At 36.7% G+C, this 19,746-nt stretch overlaps 1 protein-coding gene across 1 annotated transcript in view; it reads right to left on the bottom strand.

Moving 5' to 3' along the window:
• LOC123561819 (uncharacterized) overlaps positions 1-19,746 on the bottom strand; it is a 30,446-nt gene that overhangs the window by 10,470 nt on the left and 230 nt on the right. Inside the window, exons 2-14 of the mRNA XM_045354428.2 lie at positions 14,599-15,069; positions 13,393-13,512; positions 11,013-11,138; positions 10,518-10,654; positions 9,574-9,715; positions 7,769-7,897; positions 7,024-7,135; positions 5,755-5,946; positions 4,865-5,011; positions 4,055-4,147; positions 3,049-3,272; positions 1,675-1,762; positions 303-440 (exon numbers count right to left, since the gene is read on the bottom strand). Of these exons, the coding sequence (XP_045210363.2) occupies positions 303-440; positions 1,675-1,762; positions 3,049-3,272; positions 4,055-4,147; positions 4,865-5,011; positions 5,755-5,946; positions 7,024-7,135; positions 7,769-7,897; positions 9,574-9,715; positions 10,518-10,654; positions 11,013-11,138; positions 13,393-13,512; positions 14,599-15,069 (2,119 nt within the window). The remainder of the gene's footprint in view (positions 1-302; positions 441-1,674; positions 1,763-3,048; positions 3,273-4,054; positions 4,148-4,864; positions 5,012-5,754; positions 5,947-7,023; positions 7,136-7,768; positions 7,898-9,573; positions 9,716-10,517; positions 10,655-11,012; positions 11,139-13,392; positions 13,513-14,598; positions 15,070-19,746) is intronic.

Raw genomic sequence — 19,746 nt, 5'->3', positions numbered from 1 at the left:
GCTATCCTGAGGGGCCACTATACAGTACATCTTTTAGAAACAGCAAACTGTGAAGAATATACAGTGTAGCCTCTGTGAAAAGCACCCTGAGGAGAGTTTGCAGCCATGATTTTGACAAAATACAATTTTTTTCATTTAAGGGGTCATATAAATGTCAAGAAAAAATGAACCTTAATAAAAATATAAAACAACACCAATGCTGACAATGAAATTCAGGAGAGGACATGACTCGTAGATTTTTAAGAAAAATCAGAACAGCAAAAACATTAACTGCCAAGAAATCATAAAACGGAGTATGATACCTAGACTGCCTGCAAGCTTTGCAAAAATTTCCACCATACTTCCTTCATCTTGTTTTGAACTTTGATCATGAACATGTAGTGTCTGTAAAGGTGATTTCCCTGCCACAACTGACGCCAGTGCCAGAAGTCCTTCTTTATCTAGATTGACAGAAATAAGTTGTAAATTTTTTAGGCACTATTTTAAAAATGTTATAGTAATATATATAAAAAGTTTCTTCATTTCTTCAATCTATTCTTTTCTATTTATTTTAGCTAGGTTTCAAGTCAAAACAATAGACCTTTAGCAATATGGTGAAGACCACAATGCCTCTACAATATTTCAGACATGGCTACACACTTGGGTAAAATCACCAATCATTTTGCAAAACAAAAAACTTGCGATGAAAACTTCAAGCTTATTAGAACCACTCTTGAGTCCACTTCCTGGAAAAACCAGTACTTATATCATATGAGAAGGGATGGTTGTGACCCCAGTGGGGCTCCAACGCACAACCCCTGGGTTCAGCAGCCGACACCTTAACCACTAGACCATAATTCAACATCGTTAGAGGGGTTTCAAATCTACCGTGGTGGGGAAAAGTGATTTGAAGTGAGTAATGTTAACCACTCGGCCAATGCTCACAAGGGGTGAAGCTGGGCTATTGGACACACTTGTAAAATACCCATAAAGGGATGCTACAAGAAGATCCATTAATAACTATTGGTTCAGCAGCAAAGTTGTTTTAAAAGATTTTTTTCTATTTTCAGCTGTAGTAATGCCTTATAGAGACCACAACAAACCGTTTGAAAATCAGGCCATGCCATGGGAAAACCAACATAGTGGCTTTGCGACCAGCATGGATCCAGACCAGCCTGCGCATCTGCGCAGTCTTGTCAGGATCCATGCTTTACACTAATAGTTTCTCTAATTGCAATAGGCTTTGAAAGGGAACAGCATGGATCCAGACCAGCCTGCACATCTGCGCAGTCTTGTCAGGATCCATGCTGTTCACTAATAGTTTCTCTAATTGCAATAGGCTTTGAAAGGGAACAGCATGGATCCAGACCAGCCTGCACATCTGTGCAGTCTTGTCAGGATCCATGCTGTTCACTAATAGTTTCTCTAATTGCAATAGGCTTTGAAAGCGAACAGCATGGATCCTGACCAGACTGCACGGATGCGCAGGCTGGTCTGGATCCATGCTGGTCGCAAACCCACTATGTTGGTTTTCTCAAGGCGCGACTCATTTGAAAATCAGGCCATGCAATGGCAATTTAATTCTGACATTTCTAAACCATATACTTGTGATGTGATGCAAAGATCTGTAATGTAATTAAATGCATTTACTCATTCATGTAACTGACCACATTCCTGTTACTTCGTTTTTCTCACCTATATTGTTAGAGCTGACATTCAGACTGTGAAGTTTGGATTTTGAAGAGAACAGTTTTGTAAGAGATTTAGCACCTGTACCCTGAATCTGCAACAGAGATAAACAAGATAAAAGTGTAGGTCTTGTTTATGAGAAATTAGTATAACAGGTACTAGTACATGAGATGTTGAGCTTTTGCTCAATATCAAGATCAGTACAACATTATGATCTACACAACAGCTAAGTCACTTTGCTTTTATGTGCATTTTTTACTCAATAATCTCTAACTGTGGTAAGTTCATCCTTATCCTATTTTAAGACTATTTATTTACCGTCAAGACTTTTCAAACACAGGAATTGCCTGACCTATCAAACCTATCAGATCTACACAACAGCTAAGTCACTTTGCATTTACGTGCATTTTTTACTCAATAATCTCTAACTGTGGTAAGTTCATCCTTATCATATTTTAAGACATTATTTACCTCAAGACTTTTCAAACACAGGAATTGCCTGACCTATAACACCTATCAGATCTACACAACAGCTAAGTCACTTTGCATTTACGTGCATTTTTTACTCAATAATCTCTAACTGTGGTAAGTTCATCCTTATCATATTTTAAGACATTATTTACCTCAAGACTCTTCAAACACAGGAATTGCCTGACCTATCAAACCTATCAGATCTACACAACAGCTAAGTCACTTTGCATTTACGTGCATTTTTTACTCAATAATCTCTAACTGTGGTAAGTTCATCCTTATCATATTTTAAGACATTATTTACCTCAAAACTCTTCAAACACAGGAATTGCCTGACCTATCAAACCTATCAGATCTACACAACAGCTAAGTCACTTTGCATTTACGTGCATTTTTTACTCAATAATCTCTAACTGTGGTAAGTTCATCCTTATCATATTTTAAGACATTATTTACCTCAAAACTCTTCAAACACAGGAATTGCCTGACCTATCAAACCTATCAGATCTACACAACAGCTAAGTCACTTTGCATTTACGTGCATTTTTTACTCAATAATCTCTAACTGTGGTAAGTTCATCCTTATCATATTTTAAGACATTATTTACCTCAAAACTCTTCAAACACAGGAATTGCCTGACCTATCAAACCTATCAGATCTACACAACAGCTAAGTCACTTTGCATATACGTGCATTTTTTACTCAATAATCTCTAACTGTGGTAAGTTCATCCTTATCGTATTTTAAGACATTATTTACCTCAAAACTCTTCAAACACAGGAATTGCCTGACCTATCAAATCTATCTTAAGCAACATCCAGAAAATATGAAGTAGTCTATATAACTCATCCTCAATAATACATCATCTATCAGCTACAAGGTAGATGAGAAAGAAGTCTTTACATTACCCTGTTAGTTGACAGATCTAATACTGCCAGTGGATATGCTTTATTCTTTAGCATAGCTTCCACCAGCTTAGTTACACCTTCATCTGTGATACGATTGGCTGACAGCTTCAGCATACTAAGTTGTAAACCTTCTTTGATGGCATTACACAGTGGTAAAAGGTCACTGTCATCCAATGAGCAGCCACCTAGACTTAGAGTTGTCAATTTGCTTGTCTTTGGATTTACTGAAAATAGTAAAAGTTTTTGTAACGATTGACAAAATACATAAATATATTAATTATATGACAAACAGACCACAAAACTTACAGGAGAGTAATGTGGAGCTCCCTGATTTTAAATTCACATCTTAAGTGTCTTGGCCAGTTACATTAGTATTTGCAGTTCAAGTGCCTCTCCTCTGATGAAATTTTTCACATCTACTGAACTTTTTTATGAAGTTTATTGACCTCAAAGGTGAAGCTTTTCTGAGATCACACTTATTTACATACAGCATCAAAATACCAGATATATACAATGGATAAGAGACTGAGTTGGGGCATCACCCAAGCAAAGCATAAAGCATATACTGTAATGCCCCACTGAGTGTTTTCTATTTCAGCTTCTACTGTGTATGCAACTTTAAAGTATGCAACACAGTTGATTAAACAATCTCTACACACACAATGCATGCCGAAGTACACACACAAATGAAATTTGCTTAACAATCCCTAATCTCTCAGTACTGTGAAATAATTTAATTTTGAGGGCACAAAATCTTGTGGCTTTGACAGAAACAACTATTTTTGTGGGGATATAAAAGCATGTTTTTGACATCTGAACATAAATTAATGGGAATTTTAAGAGTCATTGAGATTTAATTTTGTGCACTGACTAAAAAATGAAATTCAAGTAAATTGTAATCTTTATCTTTACATGTATTTGACAGCATATCCATGACTCAAATTTATGTGTTTCATGATTTACAGCAGTTTGAGGGTATTCCCTAGACAAAATTCAAACGTCTTACCTAGCAGATCTTTAATGGAATCAGTGCCTGACAATTTCAATCCATCTAGAATCACAGTGGAAACACTGCAGTCTTTTTCAGATAAATGCTTCCCTGTAACCATCAATTATACAACCTTTCATGTTCAAAATAATGTTGATTACCATTTTCTAGCATTGCAATATGAGGCTCTCATCAAAATTTTATTTAAATGACTGTTGTAACCAGGATTTTTTCTATCTGACTCAGATCCTTTAATCCCTTAGCTGATATACATCAATTATTTCCTTTCTGCAAACAACCCTCAGAGGAAAGGAAAGTGTGGTCTGTGTTTACAAGTGTTTTCCTATACAGGTTCTATTGTACTGTTCTTGATAAAAGAGGAATACACATGAAATATAGCAGTGAACTTGAAACAGAGGTAGTATTAAGTACGGGACAAACTGTAATGTCAACTAGTCTGACTTTGTATTTTAATCTTAAATAACTATCTCATCATTCTGAATGTTGTGTTTGAAGAAAACTCAGATATAGTCTAGCATTTCATTTTCATTATAGCATTTCATTTTCATTACACATACATACAATGAAACTTTGTTCGCTCGAACTTGATGGGACCAGCATAATTTGTTCAAGTTAGCGATAGTTTAAGCCATCAATCAATGTCATTATAGTGGGATCTTGCCAGGACCTGATGGTAAGTTTGGACAAAGGTTGTTATTCGAATTCTCTATGTCTGAGCAAATGAAGTTTAACTGTATGGTCAAATAAAAATAGTGTCAAACCAATTAAACGTCCAGCTAAAATGTCAGAAATATCTATATGTATTACCTAGCTGACTGATATCTGTGTGTGACAGGTGACACAGTCTCAGATTCAGATACTGCAAGTTAGGGAACTCTGTAAGCTTCTCTGGCAAGTTGTCTCCCTTGTTATTACCATATCTCAGTCTTCTTAATGAACTCTGTCCTTCTTCAGCTGTATTTAAATTACTATATCAGTTACATGAAAAGCTGATGTCTGACAATCTATGGTAACAGATATGAGTAAAGTGACACAGATTTCAGGACAAATTCTGTTTTGTTGGCTGTCATTGAAATCTGAAGTAGGTTGGTATTTCACAAAATTGCAATGTCTTTTAAATATATAACTTGCTTTTGATCAAAAAGTTTATTTCCCCTTATAAAAAAAACATTGAATAACCAAGGTAAATAGCAAAACAAGACCTGTTTGAAAAACACATATGTCCCCAATGACTGCTTGTCGGAGGCAAGTGGATATGTTGTTACCCTGACCAAATGACCTATAGAACAAAGGTCATGCAGTTTGATCATTCTGACAGAATGGCTCCTGTTTCTTTTGTTTCTTGTTTCTTTCTGTAGCTTTTATCCAACATCAATATAAGAATCAGGTATCTAAAACTAAGTACTTTATTCTAGGGAAGAAATCACAAGAAGAAATCAAACAAACAAAATCCTACAAAATATGGCAGCTGTAGACCCAAACATTCTCCAGTTTGATTAAACAAATTATTTCAGGTTTTAGGTCCCTGTCACCTTGACTTTTGTTCTACTATCACATACAGGGTCATCTGCTTTGATGAAAGTGTGTTCTTAAGTCACTGATCAGAAACCAAGTGTACTTTGTATGGTTCGACCAAAATAAGCAAGCATTATAACATCTCTTCGGAAGGATGTCATATAAAAAATTTTAATACCTACCAGTGGTTATTTTTGCAAGACTGTCAAGACACTGTAGAGTGAGATTCTCATTACTTGTAAGATCAATTTCAACCAGATTGACCAACTTCCCTTTGCAACTCTTCTCCAGTGAGGTAAAAACGCCATCCACAAGACCACATGAATTCAGACTCAATACTTGAAGGCAGGATGTAGATTCACATTGCTGAACATCTGGGCAATACAAGACATACAATTACCAACAGAGAAAATCAAACTTAAACATTTACCGCAGGGCCTCCATGGCCGAGTGGTTAAGGTCGCTGACTTCAAATCACTTGCCCTTCATCGATGTGGGTTCGAGCCTCACTCGGGGCTTTGAATTCTTCATGTGAGGAAGCCATCCTACTCAGGTGTGCGTTCGTGATGAAATAATGCACAGAGGGGCACCTGGGGTCTTCCTCCACCATCAAAGCTGGAAAGTCGCCATATGACCTATAATTGTGCCAGTGCAATGTTAAACCCAACAAAACAAAATAAATAAACATTTACAATAATATTGTATACAAAACCACACATAAAATTTAGTTGGGAGAAAACAGATGTACTGATCACAAAGACATGCGTCTGGTGAGACTATATTCTCTGTGGTGATTTTGATAGAATATATTGAATCTGAAAATAATCTGTCCTTCACCTCCAATTCATGTGAAGAAGTATGCAAAGTGTAAGCTAAAATTGCAAAGTCCCCAACCAAACTAAAATTCAGAAGCAATCATACAAGTACCCTGCTGTAGTAACTGAATGTGCAAGATTTCAAGCATTGCACTGTATGTGTGTGAGCTTATTTACAGTACCCACCAGAACCCATATGTGTGACTTGCCCCAAAAGAGTATTAGCAATTTTAGAGGGAGGTTACTGTCAGACAAAGAAGTCAATCCAATTCCAGAGGCTTCCCCAGTCTTTAGCATATCAAGTGTAAAGTCCTCATTGACTGGACTCTCATGGAGATTGAAGTGATCTGAGCCACACCATGAGAAAACCAACATAGTGGCTTTGCGACCAGCATGGATCCAGACCAGCCTGCGCATCCGCGCAGTCTGGTCAGGATCCATACTGTTTACTAATGGTTTCTCTAACTGCAATAGGCTTTGAAGGCGAACAGCATGGATCCTGACCAGACTGCGCGGATCCATGCTGGTCGCAAATGCACTATGTTGGTTTTCTCATGGTGCGGCTCATTTCATGTTTTGTAATTAGTGTTACCATTGGACCACTGTTTCCACTCTACAAAGCAGTTGTGCACCTACCTGATTTTAAATCTTGAGATTTAGACTTGACACTATCCAGACTAAGGTTTCTCATACATGGATGTCTGGAAGCAGTGCTGATTAGGCTGACCAGCCCTCCAAGACTGTCCAACTAAAATTGAAACATTATTAAAATAGAATATGTATAATTTCATATTTCAGTATTACAATATGTTAACATTTTTTAAATTTTATTTTAACTTCTGGAAAATTTATATACATGTACTGCAATTATACAAAAATCAGTCTGTTTATGGAATTTATGCTAAATTATCTTTATTAATTAATGAACCACCTCACAGGTGCACTATGTCAGTACATTTAAGTTAAAATTATTCACAATTGTTTTTTCAGCCAAGGAAAACAAACAGAAATTATTTCAATCTTTCACTTAGCGCTCCCAAAACCTTAAATCACATTTTGAACAGATAACAAAATTGCTCAGTATGAATTATCATCTTCAAGGTATTAAATGAGCCGTGCCATGACAAAACCAACAAAGTGGCTTTGCGACCAGCATGGATCCTGACCAGCCTGCGCATCCGCGCAGTCTGGTCAGGATCCATGCTGTTCGCTTTCAAAGCCTATTGCAATTAGAGAAACCATTAGCGAACAGCATGGAACCTGACCAGACTCCTCTATAGTTCATCTTTAAAGTTCTTTGCTTTTCTTAACCTCCAAAATGTTTAATAATTTTATCATATTTGAACCACAGATTATTGACAGAAAAGATAGACATATTTACCTGAGCCCCTGTAAGGTTTAGCTCACACAGTGAATTATTCTCCTGAAGACCTTTCTCAATCTCAGTGACAGCAACAGCGTTCAGGTCACAGCGACTCAGTGAAATGGTTGTCAGTTTGCAGTCTTGTCTCTGTAAATGTTTTACAAAATTTATCAATGAAGCAAAACACTTAGCATTCATATATTTTATATTTTCAAAATATTATAACTACTGTATGTTCCATTATTAACACCCCCTTTGGTGTTACATTTTGCAAAAGAGGGCATTTATTAAGATCCTAAAAAGGAATTTTTTATACATCTTTTTAGTAAATGTAAACTTCAAATCTACTTTTAGTGAATGAATTTAAACAAATATAGCACCACCATACTATAACGTTGGTACAAACTTGACCTCATTTTCAAAAACAAAAGCTGTCACTATTGGTGACAAATGCCCTTATGCTACAGTTGTCTGCACAAAATATGCCAGAACAGTTTAGGTATGAATTATTTTGTGACCTTGACCAGAGAGACCCGGGTCATAAGCCTGACACACCTTCTCAATATGGATAACATCTGTGTCAAATTATTTTCAAATCCCTAGACAAATGGCAGAGTTATGGACCAGACAAGAAAAAGACCAAATTAACCTTTGACCTCTAAGTTTGACCTTGACCTTGGAGCTAGGGGTCTGGGTCTTGCACATGACATAGCATCTCATTATAGGGAACATTTATGCAAAGTAATTTTAAAATCCCTTCATTGATGGCAGAGTTATGGACCAGAGAAACAGACCATTTTAACCTTTAACCTCTGTGACCTTGATCTTAGAGCTAGGGGTCTGGCTCTTGTGCATGACACATTGTCTTATTATGGGGAACATTTACGCCAAGTAATTTCAAAATACCTTGATGAATGGCAGAATTACTAACCGGACACCTGTTAACCTTTGATAACTAAGTGTGACCTTGACCTTGGAGCTAGGGGTCTGGGTGTTGTGCAAGACACATCGTCTCATTATGGTAAACATTTATGCCAAGTAATTTCAAAATCCCTTCATGGATGGCAGAGTTATGGACCAGACATGAAACAGACCCTGTGTGACCTTGACCTTGGAGCTAGGGGTCTGGGTCTTGCACATGACATGTCATCTCATTATGGTGAACATTTATGCCAAGTTTTTTCAAAATCCCTTTATGGATGGCAGAGATAAAGCCCAGACAAGAATTTACACGGAAGCACCAGCGGTGCAATTTTAATATGCCCACCTTGGGGACATAAATTTTTTTTACCGTTAACAACAATTAATACTATCAGGTTAAGTGAGGAAATTGTTTATATAAGATGCTATTAACCTTTTTTAATTCTCCCCGTGAGTGTAACTGTGTTATATACTAAAACTGCCATACAGGTTTAAATTTTAGAATTAAGTAAGTTTAAACATACATCATTTCTAATGTACTGACATATCCATGTTTAACAAAATTATGAGATGAAATGTTGTTAAGACTGATACAAGAAGTTTACAATTCAAAACCATACTACCCTATCATCATAAGCAAAAAATCACCGATCTTATCCAATGGCTTTTGCCCTTAATTTTCTTTCTCTCAGATGAATGAAACATATATCTGCTGAGCAGCACTTTTGTATGCTGTCAATCTTTTAGAGTATATACATCAAAGAATGTCCAATGTGAAAACTTGAAATATATATGGAATTTAAATGCTCAAATAATGGAATTTAAATGCTCAAATAATGAACCATTGCACCTACAGAACCAATTAAGTGTTACATTTTTACTTTGACAGGCATACTACATACCTTAAGGCATTCTGCAAGTCCTTTACCAAAGACAGCTTTATCTGATATATCATTACTACTGATGTCCAGTTCTGTGAGGTTAGTATTTGATTGTAAACCTTCTATCAGGAGCCGGGCATCAGTTGTTCCTATACTTTCACACCTTAAATCAAACATAAAATGAGCTGCGCCAGGAGAAAACCAACATGGTCAGGATCAATGCTGTTCAGTTTCAAAGCCTATTGCAATGAGAGAAACTGTTAGCAAACAGCATGGATCCTGGCCAGACTGCGGGGCTGCGCAGGCTGGTCTGGATTCATGCTGGTTGCAAAGCCACTATGTTGGTTTTCTCATGGCGCAGCTCAAATGTCACTGTGAAGCAGGCTGAACCAATTTGTTTCTCTGCTGACCTGATTCCATAGAACATTACAAATGCAATTTGCATGAATTTCATAGGAAATGTTTTTGACAAGTAAAAGACTGGCTAGTGATAAATGAAGTTACCTTTGTAGCAGTCTTGAAATGGTTCCCACTCTTAGTCTTAATTGATAAGTAATCTTCTGTGCAGTATCTTTTCTAGTTTTTGTCTGTGGTGCTGCCTTTACATTGTTATAATCCTAGTTTTTGTCTCACAGATGTATCATGCAAATGGGTATAACATAAACATAACAAAGGGCTTTCCAGTCATATATCAAAACTATTGACAGTTTTGACTATTGACTGGCAAACCATTCAGTAACTAAGAATTTTGATACTTGACACCAGAAATAAATTTTCACAATTTCATATTTTTTACTTATTAATCCAGTAAACATGTGTTGAGTATAGACTGGTCATAAAACATAAGCTATGGACAAGCAATTTATATAAGGAGTCATGAAATAATAGATAACAGTGACTGTTCAAATTTCAATATTCAATGAAGTTCACTAATTTATTCATGTAAGATCAGATGAGCAAGTTACCTTAGTGTTTTCAGTGCAGTATTGGTTTTGAGTGCCGGTCCTACTATACGTGAGAAGTAATCTTTGCCTAGGTAGTTACTGGACACATCTAGGTACTGTAAACTGCTGTTCTCCTCCAGCAATTTACCTATACAGTCCTGAAATTATGTTAGAGGTTCAAATAAATAACAGTTAATTTTGTCAGCAGTAAGAAAATACTACTACTTACTATGGACTCTGTATCGACCTTGTTGTCAGCAATAAGAAAGTACATGTACTACTACTTCTTACAGAGTTTGTACCTGCCTTGCTGTCAGCAGTAAGAAAATACTACTACTTCTTACAGAGTTTGTACCTGCCTTGCTGTCAGCAGTAAGAAAATACCACTACTAACTGCAGAGTCTATGAATATATATAGTAAGAATATATTACTACTAACTGCAGTCTGTCAGTAGTATGAAACTACCAATGTGTTAACTGCAGAGTCTGTCAGCAGTAAGAAAAACCACTACTTACTGCAGAGTCTGTATCAGCCTTGTTGTCAGCAAGATTTAAACTGAGGATGGATGAGTTTTTGCACATAGCTAGACACACAGCCCTAAAACACTGAGGTCCCATGTTGTTAAAAGACAGATCTAGATCCTGAAATAAATCATTTTAAGGGCTGTCATTACAAAATGTCAAAAGGCAAGGAAACACACCATCCAATAACTTCAAGTACAGATAGATCTACAAGTATTAAATTCACTGAACACAGAAAGGTTAAAAGATGAATGAAGTAGTACTTGCAGACTATCAATGTCCAATTTCAATTTAAATGAAGCTTTAAAAAAAGACAGAGCTTACACTTTCTTATAATCTCTTTTAGGTACAAGTGTTAACTTAATGATATACTTTGGACCAACTTTCTATTCTGTATATGCAGCATTCACAGATTGCCAAATGTGTCTAAATAAACAAGAGATCACAGAGTGATCTTGGCGCCCACCAATGTACCATTTTTGAGTGTTCCAAATTTCAAGACTTACTGACTAGCTCAAGGTCAAATTTCATTTCCAAACACAACACTGTGCATGTGGTCCAAATTCGAAAGCTGACGCTTGAGAAATGTGAAAGTAGGTCACTAGGTCAATGTCAAGGTCAAAGTTTGTTTCGGTACACAATCCTATGCATGTGGTCTAAATTTGAAGCCTGTAGCTACAGAAATGTGAAAGTAGGTCATAACGTCAATCTTAAGGTCAAAGTTCATTTCGGTACACAAAACTATGCAAGTGGTCCAAATTTGAAGGCTGTAGCTTGAGAAATGTAAATGTAGGTCACTAGGTCAAAATCAAGGTCAAATTTTATTTCGGAATACAAAACTATGCATGTGGTCCAAATTTGAAGCCTTACCTTAAAGATGTGAAAGTAGGTCACTAGGTCAATGTAAAGGACAAAGTTCATTTCAGTACACAAAACTATGCATGTGGTCCAAATTTGAAGGCTGTAGCTTGAGAAATGTAAAAGTAGGTCACTAGGTCAAAATCAATGTCAAATTTTATTTTGGAATACAAAACTATGCATGTGGTCAAAATTTGAAGCCTGTACCTTCAAAAATGTGAAAGTAGGTCACTAGGTCAATGTGAGGTCAAAGTTTTTTTCAGTACACAAAACTATGCATGTGGTCCAAATTTGAAGGCTGTAGATTGAGAAATGTGAAAGTAGGTCACTAGGTCAAAATCAATGTCAAATTTCATTTTGAAACACGGAACTATGCATATGGTCCAAATTTGACGCCTGTACTTTCAAAAATGTGAAAGTAGGTCACTAGGTCAAAATCAAGGTCAAAGTTTTTTCCAGTGCACAAAACTACGCATGTGGTCCAAATTTGAAGGCTGTAGCTACAGAAATGTGAAAGTAGGTCACTAGGTCAAAATCAAGGTCAACTCATGTCAAGGTTCATCTTGCCACTCAAAAATATACATGTGGTCCAAATTTGAATGTTGTAGTTATTGACAAGAACATTTTAAAAGCTTTTCCCTATATAAGTCTATATGAACCACGTGACCACCGGGGCGGGGCCATTTTTGACCCTAGGGGGATAATTTGAACAAACTTGGTAGAGAACCACTAGATGATGCTACATTACAAGTATCAAAGCCCTAGGCTTTGTGGTTTGGACAAGAAGATTTTCAAAGTTTTTCCTTATATAAGTCTATGTAAACCATATGACCCCCAGGGCGGGGCCATATTTGACCCTTGGGGTATAATTTGAACAATCTTAGTTGAAGACCACTAGATGATGTCACATACAAAATATCAAAGCCCTAGGCCCTGTGGTTTTGGACAAGAGGTTTTTCAAAGTTTTTCCCTATATAAGTCTATATAAACCATGTGACCCCCAGGGCGGGGCCATATTTGACCCTAGGGAAATAATTTGAATCATCTTGGTAGAGGACCACTAGATGATGCTTCAAACCAAATATCAAAGCCCTAGGCTCTGTGGTTTTGGACAAGAAGGTTTTCAAAGCTTTTCCCTATATAAATCTATGTAAAATATAGAAATAAACAAAGGGCCATAACTCACTCATAAATTGTTGAACCAGTCTGATTTTCAGGGGGACACAACTAGGGTACCAATACATTATTCTGACAAAGTTTGGTCAAAATCCCCCCAGTAGTTTCTGAGGAGATGCGATAACGAGAAATTGTTAACGGACGGACGGACGGACGGAATGACGGACGGACGGACCACGGACGCAGAGTGATTTTAATAGCCCACCATCTGATGATGGTGGGCTAAAAATATTATGCTGCTGGCATTATAAACTGTGCAAATAGCTGGCAATTTCTCATAAAGCTTGCTCTCTCAGCATGTTAAGGAAGGCTCTGGTATGAGAGAAGTTTGATGGCTTACCTTTAGATTATCCAGCTTGTTAAGCATATCTGGGAGAGAGAAGTGAAGAGGTAGAGCTCTCATTAGCTGTAACTTTGTGACATTCTTTGTGATACATTTGTAAACACTGTCTGGTTTTACCTATAAACAGAGTAAGAAGATGCATACTGTACACCTTTTTTTACAGATGTTTTGTATTTCTGAACGCTGTCTTATGTATAATATTAATAACAAGAGCTCTCCGTAAGACAGCCAATGCTCGGCTATTCGAACTGTTGTCCCAGAAGCAGGAATATTATCCTAAATGTTAAAATATCTGTAGAGTTTCAATCCAGTATCTGCATTAGTTTTGGATATAGTAATTTGCATGCAAACTTTAACCAGATTTTCTAAGTTCAAAAAGGGGCATAATTTGGCCAAAATACAAGTCAGAGCTACGGGACTTGATGCTATCACCTAGTTTTATATTAACCCAAAAGACAAAAGTGATATTTCAAATCAATATCTGCATTAGTTTTGGAGATAGCACATTGCATGCAAAACTTTGACCAGGATTTTCTAAGTCCAAAAGGGGGCATAACTTGGCCAAAATACATGTCAGAGTTAAGTGACTTGACCTAGTGAGGTTGGTAATTGACCTAGAAAAAGAAAAAATAAGTTTCAAAGCTATATAAATAATGCCTTTAATTAAATGATAGCTATATGTACTTGCATGCAAAACTTAAATCAAGGTGTGATGCCGACGCTGATGCCAGGGTGTGTAGAATACAATGTAGCTCAGACTTATGAGTCTTCAAATTGTCTAGCTAATAATAATGGAAAGAAAATGGTGTATTTGGTTTTAAAAACAAAGCCTTAAAGCAGCCTTCAAATATAAAATGTTTGTATGTTTCAAAGAAGATTACTGTCAAATCATTTAATTTCGTTGGCATGAAATATCATTGTTTGGGTAAAAAAAGCTAATTCCGGGGCATCTGAATTTGTGGATTTCAACTTTTTAACATTAAATAAATGGGAATATTACTGCATTTTTGGATTTAAGTTTGAGGATTGACTCATTTATGGAACCCACAAAAATTAGTCCCTCAAGAATAGTAAATGATTTCACAGTATAATTTTTACACTGAATAAATCAGGCTGAATTTATGTATAATGTCCTTCTACAAATGACTTTTAATGTGTATATATTTTTGAAAGATTGAAAAATACAAGTATGGAGCATCATACCAATAGGCATGCAGATTTTACAGCACAGTCAAATTTCAGCTGTTCTTTAGGCCCTTCATCAATTAATACATCTTCAACAACAGCCTCTGATGTGTTTGTTCCAGACATATCCTTAGTCTCGTTATTTATGTTTCCAGTTGCCTTTTCACTCTCAGTTCCACCGCTTGTGTTTTCTTTTTGCTCCTTTTGTTTAGAATTACCTAATTTAGCCTTGCTTTCTTCACCTGTGTTAGTGGCTGTCACAGTGATCTTTTTGTCACTCTCAGTTCCACTACTTGTGTTTTCTTTCTGCTCTTTTTGTTTGGAAATATCTGACTGAGACTTTCTGTCTGATGCTACTTTTTCTTCTACTGGTGGTACCTGTTTGTTATATGTTGCTGGATCAGAAGATGTTGTACCCTCTTTTGCACCACTATTGTTAGTTTTATTGTCCTCAATCTTAGGTTTAGCTTTACCAGAACTGCTACCCATCTGAAAGAATGAAGAAATCACCATCTTTATATCACTGTTTCAGGTACATTGTGTATTGGTGGAAACCTGGGCAGAACCATAAGCCTTTCCTTTAATAGCAAGCAGGATAACTTTCTTACATGAAGAATTCTACACCACAAGTCAGGTTTCAAACCCACATCAGTGAGTCGCAAGTGACTCAAAGTTAACCACACGACTATGGAAACTCTTCAGTCATTTTTTTTCTATTGAGTATTACTCAAGGTATGCTCAGGGATGAATGGTCAAGTTTTATAAGTCTTTAAGTATTTTCCCTTAAACAAAAATACCAGCTGTGAGTCATGACAGCACTTGATAACCTTGAATGTTGTTACGAATATATTTCAGCATTGTTATCAAAGAGTATAATTTTACATTGACATTCCATATGCCACTTTTAAGATACCGGCAATTGACCAAAATGAAATTAGATTATTTTTGGGCGACAGATACTTTAAATAAATCCCTCATTATGTTTTTGTTGCCATGGAAACAAAATGGCCATCATTTTGATCAAATATTTAATTGCTCATTACTTTCTCATTTTTAAGCTGATTTTGAAAATTCTTTCACTTCTTTAATCATATTCAAGAAATCCTAGCAGACGGAATTAACATAAGAACAACATTGCCAGTTTCCCTTTAAACATTTTTTTTAATCCTGAAATTTTAAGTACAAAGATATATCGCTCATGTTGGATGTTCAGCCTAATTAAAAAGGCAGTGTCTAGCTGTCCAGTCACCCGGTGCATAGCCTACATTCTAGCTGTTCGCTGACCATATTGGGCAACCTGGTTTGTAATTTTGTATTCATGTGAACCCGACGTTTAGATGCTTAAAAATAATTTCTTTTTGTAATTCAATTATTATTCATTCATCTTTTAAGAGTTCAAACACAATATATCTAAACAAGAGGGCCAAGATGGCCCTAGGTCGCTCACCTAAGAAACACACCATAACAGTGTAAAACATGTTTGACCTAGTGATTTCATGGAAACAAATATTCTGACCAATTTTCATTAAGATTGGACCAAAAAATTGGTCTCTTGCGATAAAACAAGCATTTTCTTAGATATGACCTAGTTTTTGACCCTAGATGACCCATGTTCAAACTCGACCTAGATTTTATCAAGGCAATCATTCTGACCAAAATTCATGAAGATCAATTGAAAAATACAGCCTCTATCACATACACAAGTTTTTTCTTTGATTTGACCAAGTGACCTAGTTTTTGACCTCAGATGACCCATATTCAAATTCGACCTAGATTTCATTAAGTCAATCATCCTGACCAAATTTCATAAAAATCAGTTGAAAAAAACAGTCTCTATCGCATACACAAGATTTTTCTTTAATTTGACCTAGTGACCTAGTTTTTGACCTCAGATAACCCATATTCAAACTCGACCTAGATTTCATCAAGGCAATCACTCTGACCAAATTTCATGAAGATCAATTGAAAACTACATCCTCTATTGCATACACAATGTTTTTCTTCGATTTGACCTAGTGACCTAGTTTTTGATCCCAGATGACACATTTTCGAACTCGGCCTAGATTTTATCAAGGTAATCATTCTGGCTAAATTTCATGAAGATCAGTTGAAAAATACAGCCTCTATCGCATACACAAGGTTTTTCCTTGATTTGACCTAGTGACCTAGTTTTTGATCCCAGATGACCCATTTTCGAACTCGGCCTAGATTTCATCATGGTAATCATTCTGACCAAAATTCATGAAGATCAATTGAAAAATACCGCCTCTATCGCATACACAAGGTTTTTCTTTGATTTGACCTAGTGACCTAGTTTTTGACCCGAGATGACCCATTTTCGAACTCGGCCTAGATTTCATCAAGGTTATCATTCTGACCAATATTCATGAAGATTGATTGAAAAATACAGCCTCTATCGCATACACAAGGTTTTTCTTTGATTTGACCTAGTGACCTAGTTTTTGACCCGAGATGACCCAATTTCGAACTCGGCCTAGATTTCATCAAGGTTATCATTCTGACCAATATTCATGAAGATTAATTGAAAAATACAGCCTCTATCGCATACACAAGCTAAATGTTGACAGACGACAGACGACAGACGACAGACGACGGACGACAGACGCCGGACATCGATCGATCAGAAAAACTCACCTGAGCATTGCTCAGGTGAGCTAAAAATATGTAGTTAAACGAAAAACTGGCAGATCATGTAGTCTTTGCAGATTTCTTTCTTTCTTTCTTCCATTAATGACTTCGATTAATATACTGACCATCACGTCGTGCAGGTGACAATTTAAGCAGTCAGAAAAGTTGATAAAACAACTATACCCATATATAATACAATTCATAAAAGAAGTAATTTTGAAGTCAAAATCGCTCTGACAGCCAAATTACATGTTTAAAAAAGGGTAGCTGACACAACCTGTTAAAACTTATAATGTACAAGGCTCTACTACCTTAAACTGACATAATGGCCTTCTTAAAGGAGTCCACTGTACTAATGGAGACAGTTGACTCAGACAGGCCATTCCAGACTGGTATTAACCTAGGAAAGAAAGAGTACTTGAAACAGTCTGTGTGTGGAGAAGGTCTATGGTATTGAAAGGGGTGACTGTGTCTGGTTCTGAGCAACCTAATCAATATAGACTAGATTATTATGTATTTTATAGAAAAAGGTTAGACTTGAGACCTCTCTTCTATGCTTTAAACTAAGATGTAGCTAGAGCAAAGTAGTGTAGTGATAGTAGGTTTATAGGCTACTTCCAACAGCCTTGCTGTTGGGTTAACCAGGGTTTTCACTTGCCCCAATTTTTTTTCCGCCACAAAATATCGAAGTTAACGACACATAGGGGGAGGGGGCGTCCAGTGGGTGTATTCTCCAACACACTGTGCATGTTGCAACAATTTGTCATTTTAACATTTTTTTCAGTAATTATTTGATTGTAAAACTCTTCTTGGGGGATGGGGGAGGGGGGTAGGGGGCTCTCCCCTTGGAAATTTTTGAAATACAGGCATGAAATGAAGGCCTCTGGTGCATTTTTATGTTCAAAATTTGAGATTATGGATAGGTTAAAATTAGTACCCTTTCGATGGGGGGGGGGCAAAATACAGGCATGAAATGGTGGCCTCTGGTGCATCTTTAGGTCCAAAATTTTGAGGTAAAGGAGGGGTTAGTACCCTCTTTATAAGTGGGGGAGTCAGAGGGTTTTCCCCCTGGAAAAATTATAAAATACAGGTATGGAATGGTGGCCTCTGGTGTGTTTCTTGGTCTAAATTTAGAGAAAATATTATTATTATTCCTTTGCCAAAATAGCAGGGTACTTCTCAGCAAAAAATTAAAAAATACATTTGCATAGGTAGGTCTTCTCTAAATGACCAAAATTAATCGGAAATTGGGGTCGCGAAAATGTGTGACAAACGAAAAAAAGGCAATCAAGACTAGCATTATTTATAAAATGAAAATTTATAACTTATTTTCTATGGCCAGAGTTAATTCTTATCATTGATTTCTGCTTGTTTAAAGCAGTTTTTCATTGGACTTTGCCAAAATCAACCTATGATCATGATTTAAAAATTATTGGAATTTATGGCGGATGTCCCGTCGTTCATTCTGAAGTTTTGCTACAAAATATAACTTAGAAATGGCTACTTTGACACTACTTTCGTGATTCCGTTTGTTAAAACATGTATAAATCAGCTGTCAGTGCCTTTTGATTCAGTCTTGGTACCATATAACCTATACTGTGTTGGTGCGCCGTAAAACCCAAATAAATAAAAAAATAAATTTAATTCAGTCCGTGAAACATGACTTTAATTTGTTTACTACCACGCCAAATTACTTCAATCAACGATGACATATGTAAAGGCGGAGCTTAATAATTTTGCTGATAAAATACGTTACGCGTTCTACATCCAAAGCTGTCATTGGTTTATTGCATGTTTAATTTAAAGTCAAAGATCGAGAGGCACGTGGCAGCGTTGTGTAATTGATGCCGAATCGCTAATCCCTCGGTTGGTGTATCATGAACGGAAACGCCCGCGGGCAATATTGATTTTTTAGGCAAGACTAAGAGTACTTAAGACAGAGAAATACACATTATAAAAAATACATTTACGGCAAAAACTTTTTTCGCCAATTTTTTATTTTTTTCGCCATTGGCGACTTTGGCGAATTGCAGCGGAAACCCTGGTTAACCCTTTAGTGACATGGTTAGAACATCGGCCTATGGATCACAAGCTCTGCGGATGGAGCCCCAGTAGGAACCTTGGTATTTTCTCTCCCAGGGTTTACTTTAGTGGTGTCAGAAGTGTTTGATGGACTCATGGCATGCGTTGGGCAGAGTGTCATTCTGGAGAGCTGGCCGGTGAGCTCTTCTTTATAGGTCACTTCCAAAAGTCTTGCTGCTGTTGGGTTATTCTGTTGGATTAACCCTTTATAGTGACGTGGTTAGAGTGTCAGCCTACATATCATGAGGTCCAGGGTTTGAGCCCCACTATAGCCTATCGGGACCTTGGTATTTTCTCTTCCAGGGTTTATCTTTATGTTGTATTTTGGTGAGAAAATCATCTACCCTGTAGGACTCGATCCCCTGCTTGCAAGTCAGGTGCTCTACCAACTGAGCTAACCGGGCTCTTGGTTAACAAGAAGCCTCGAATCACTAC

This window comes from Mercenaria mercenaria, chromosome 10, assembly GCF_021730395.1.
Source record: "Mercenaria mercenaria strain notata chromosome 10, MADL_Memer_1, whole genome shotgun sequence".
Taxonomy (NCBI): Eukaryota; Metazoa; Mollusca; class Bivalvia; order Venerida; family Veneridae; genus Mercenaria; species Mercenaria mercenaria.
The sequence above is the reverse complement of the archived record's forward strand: the minus strand, read 5'-3'. Positions and strand labels throughout refer to the sequence as shown.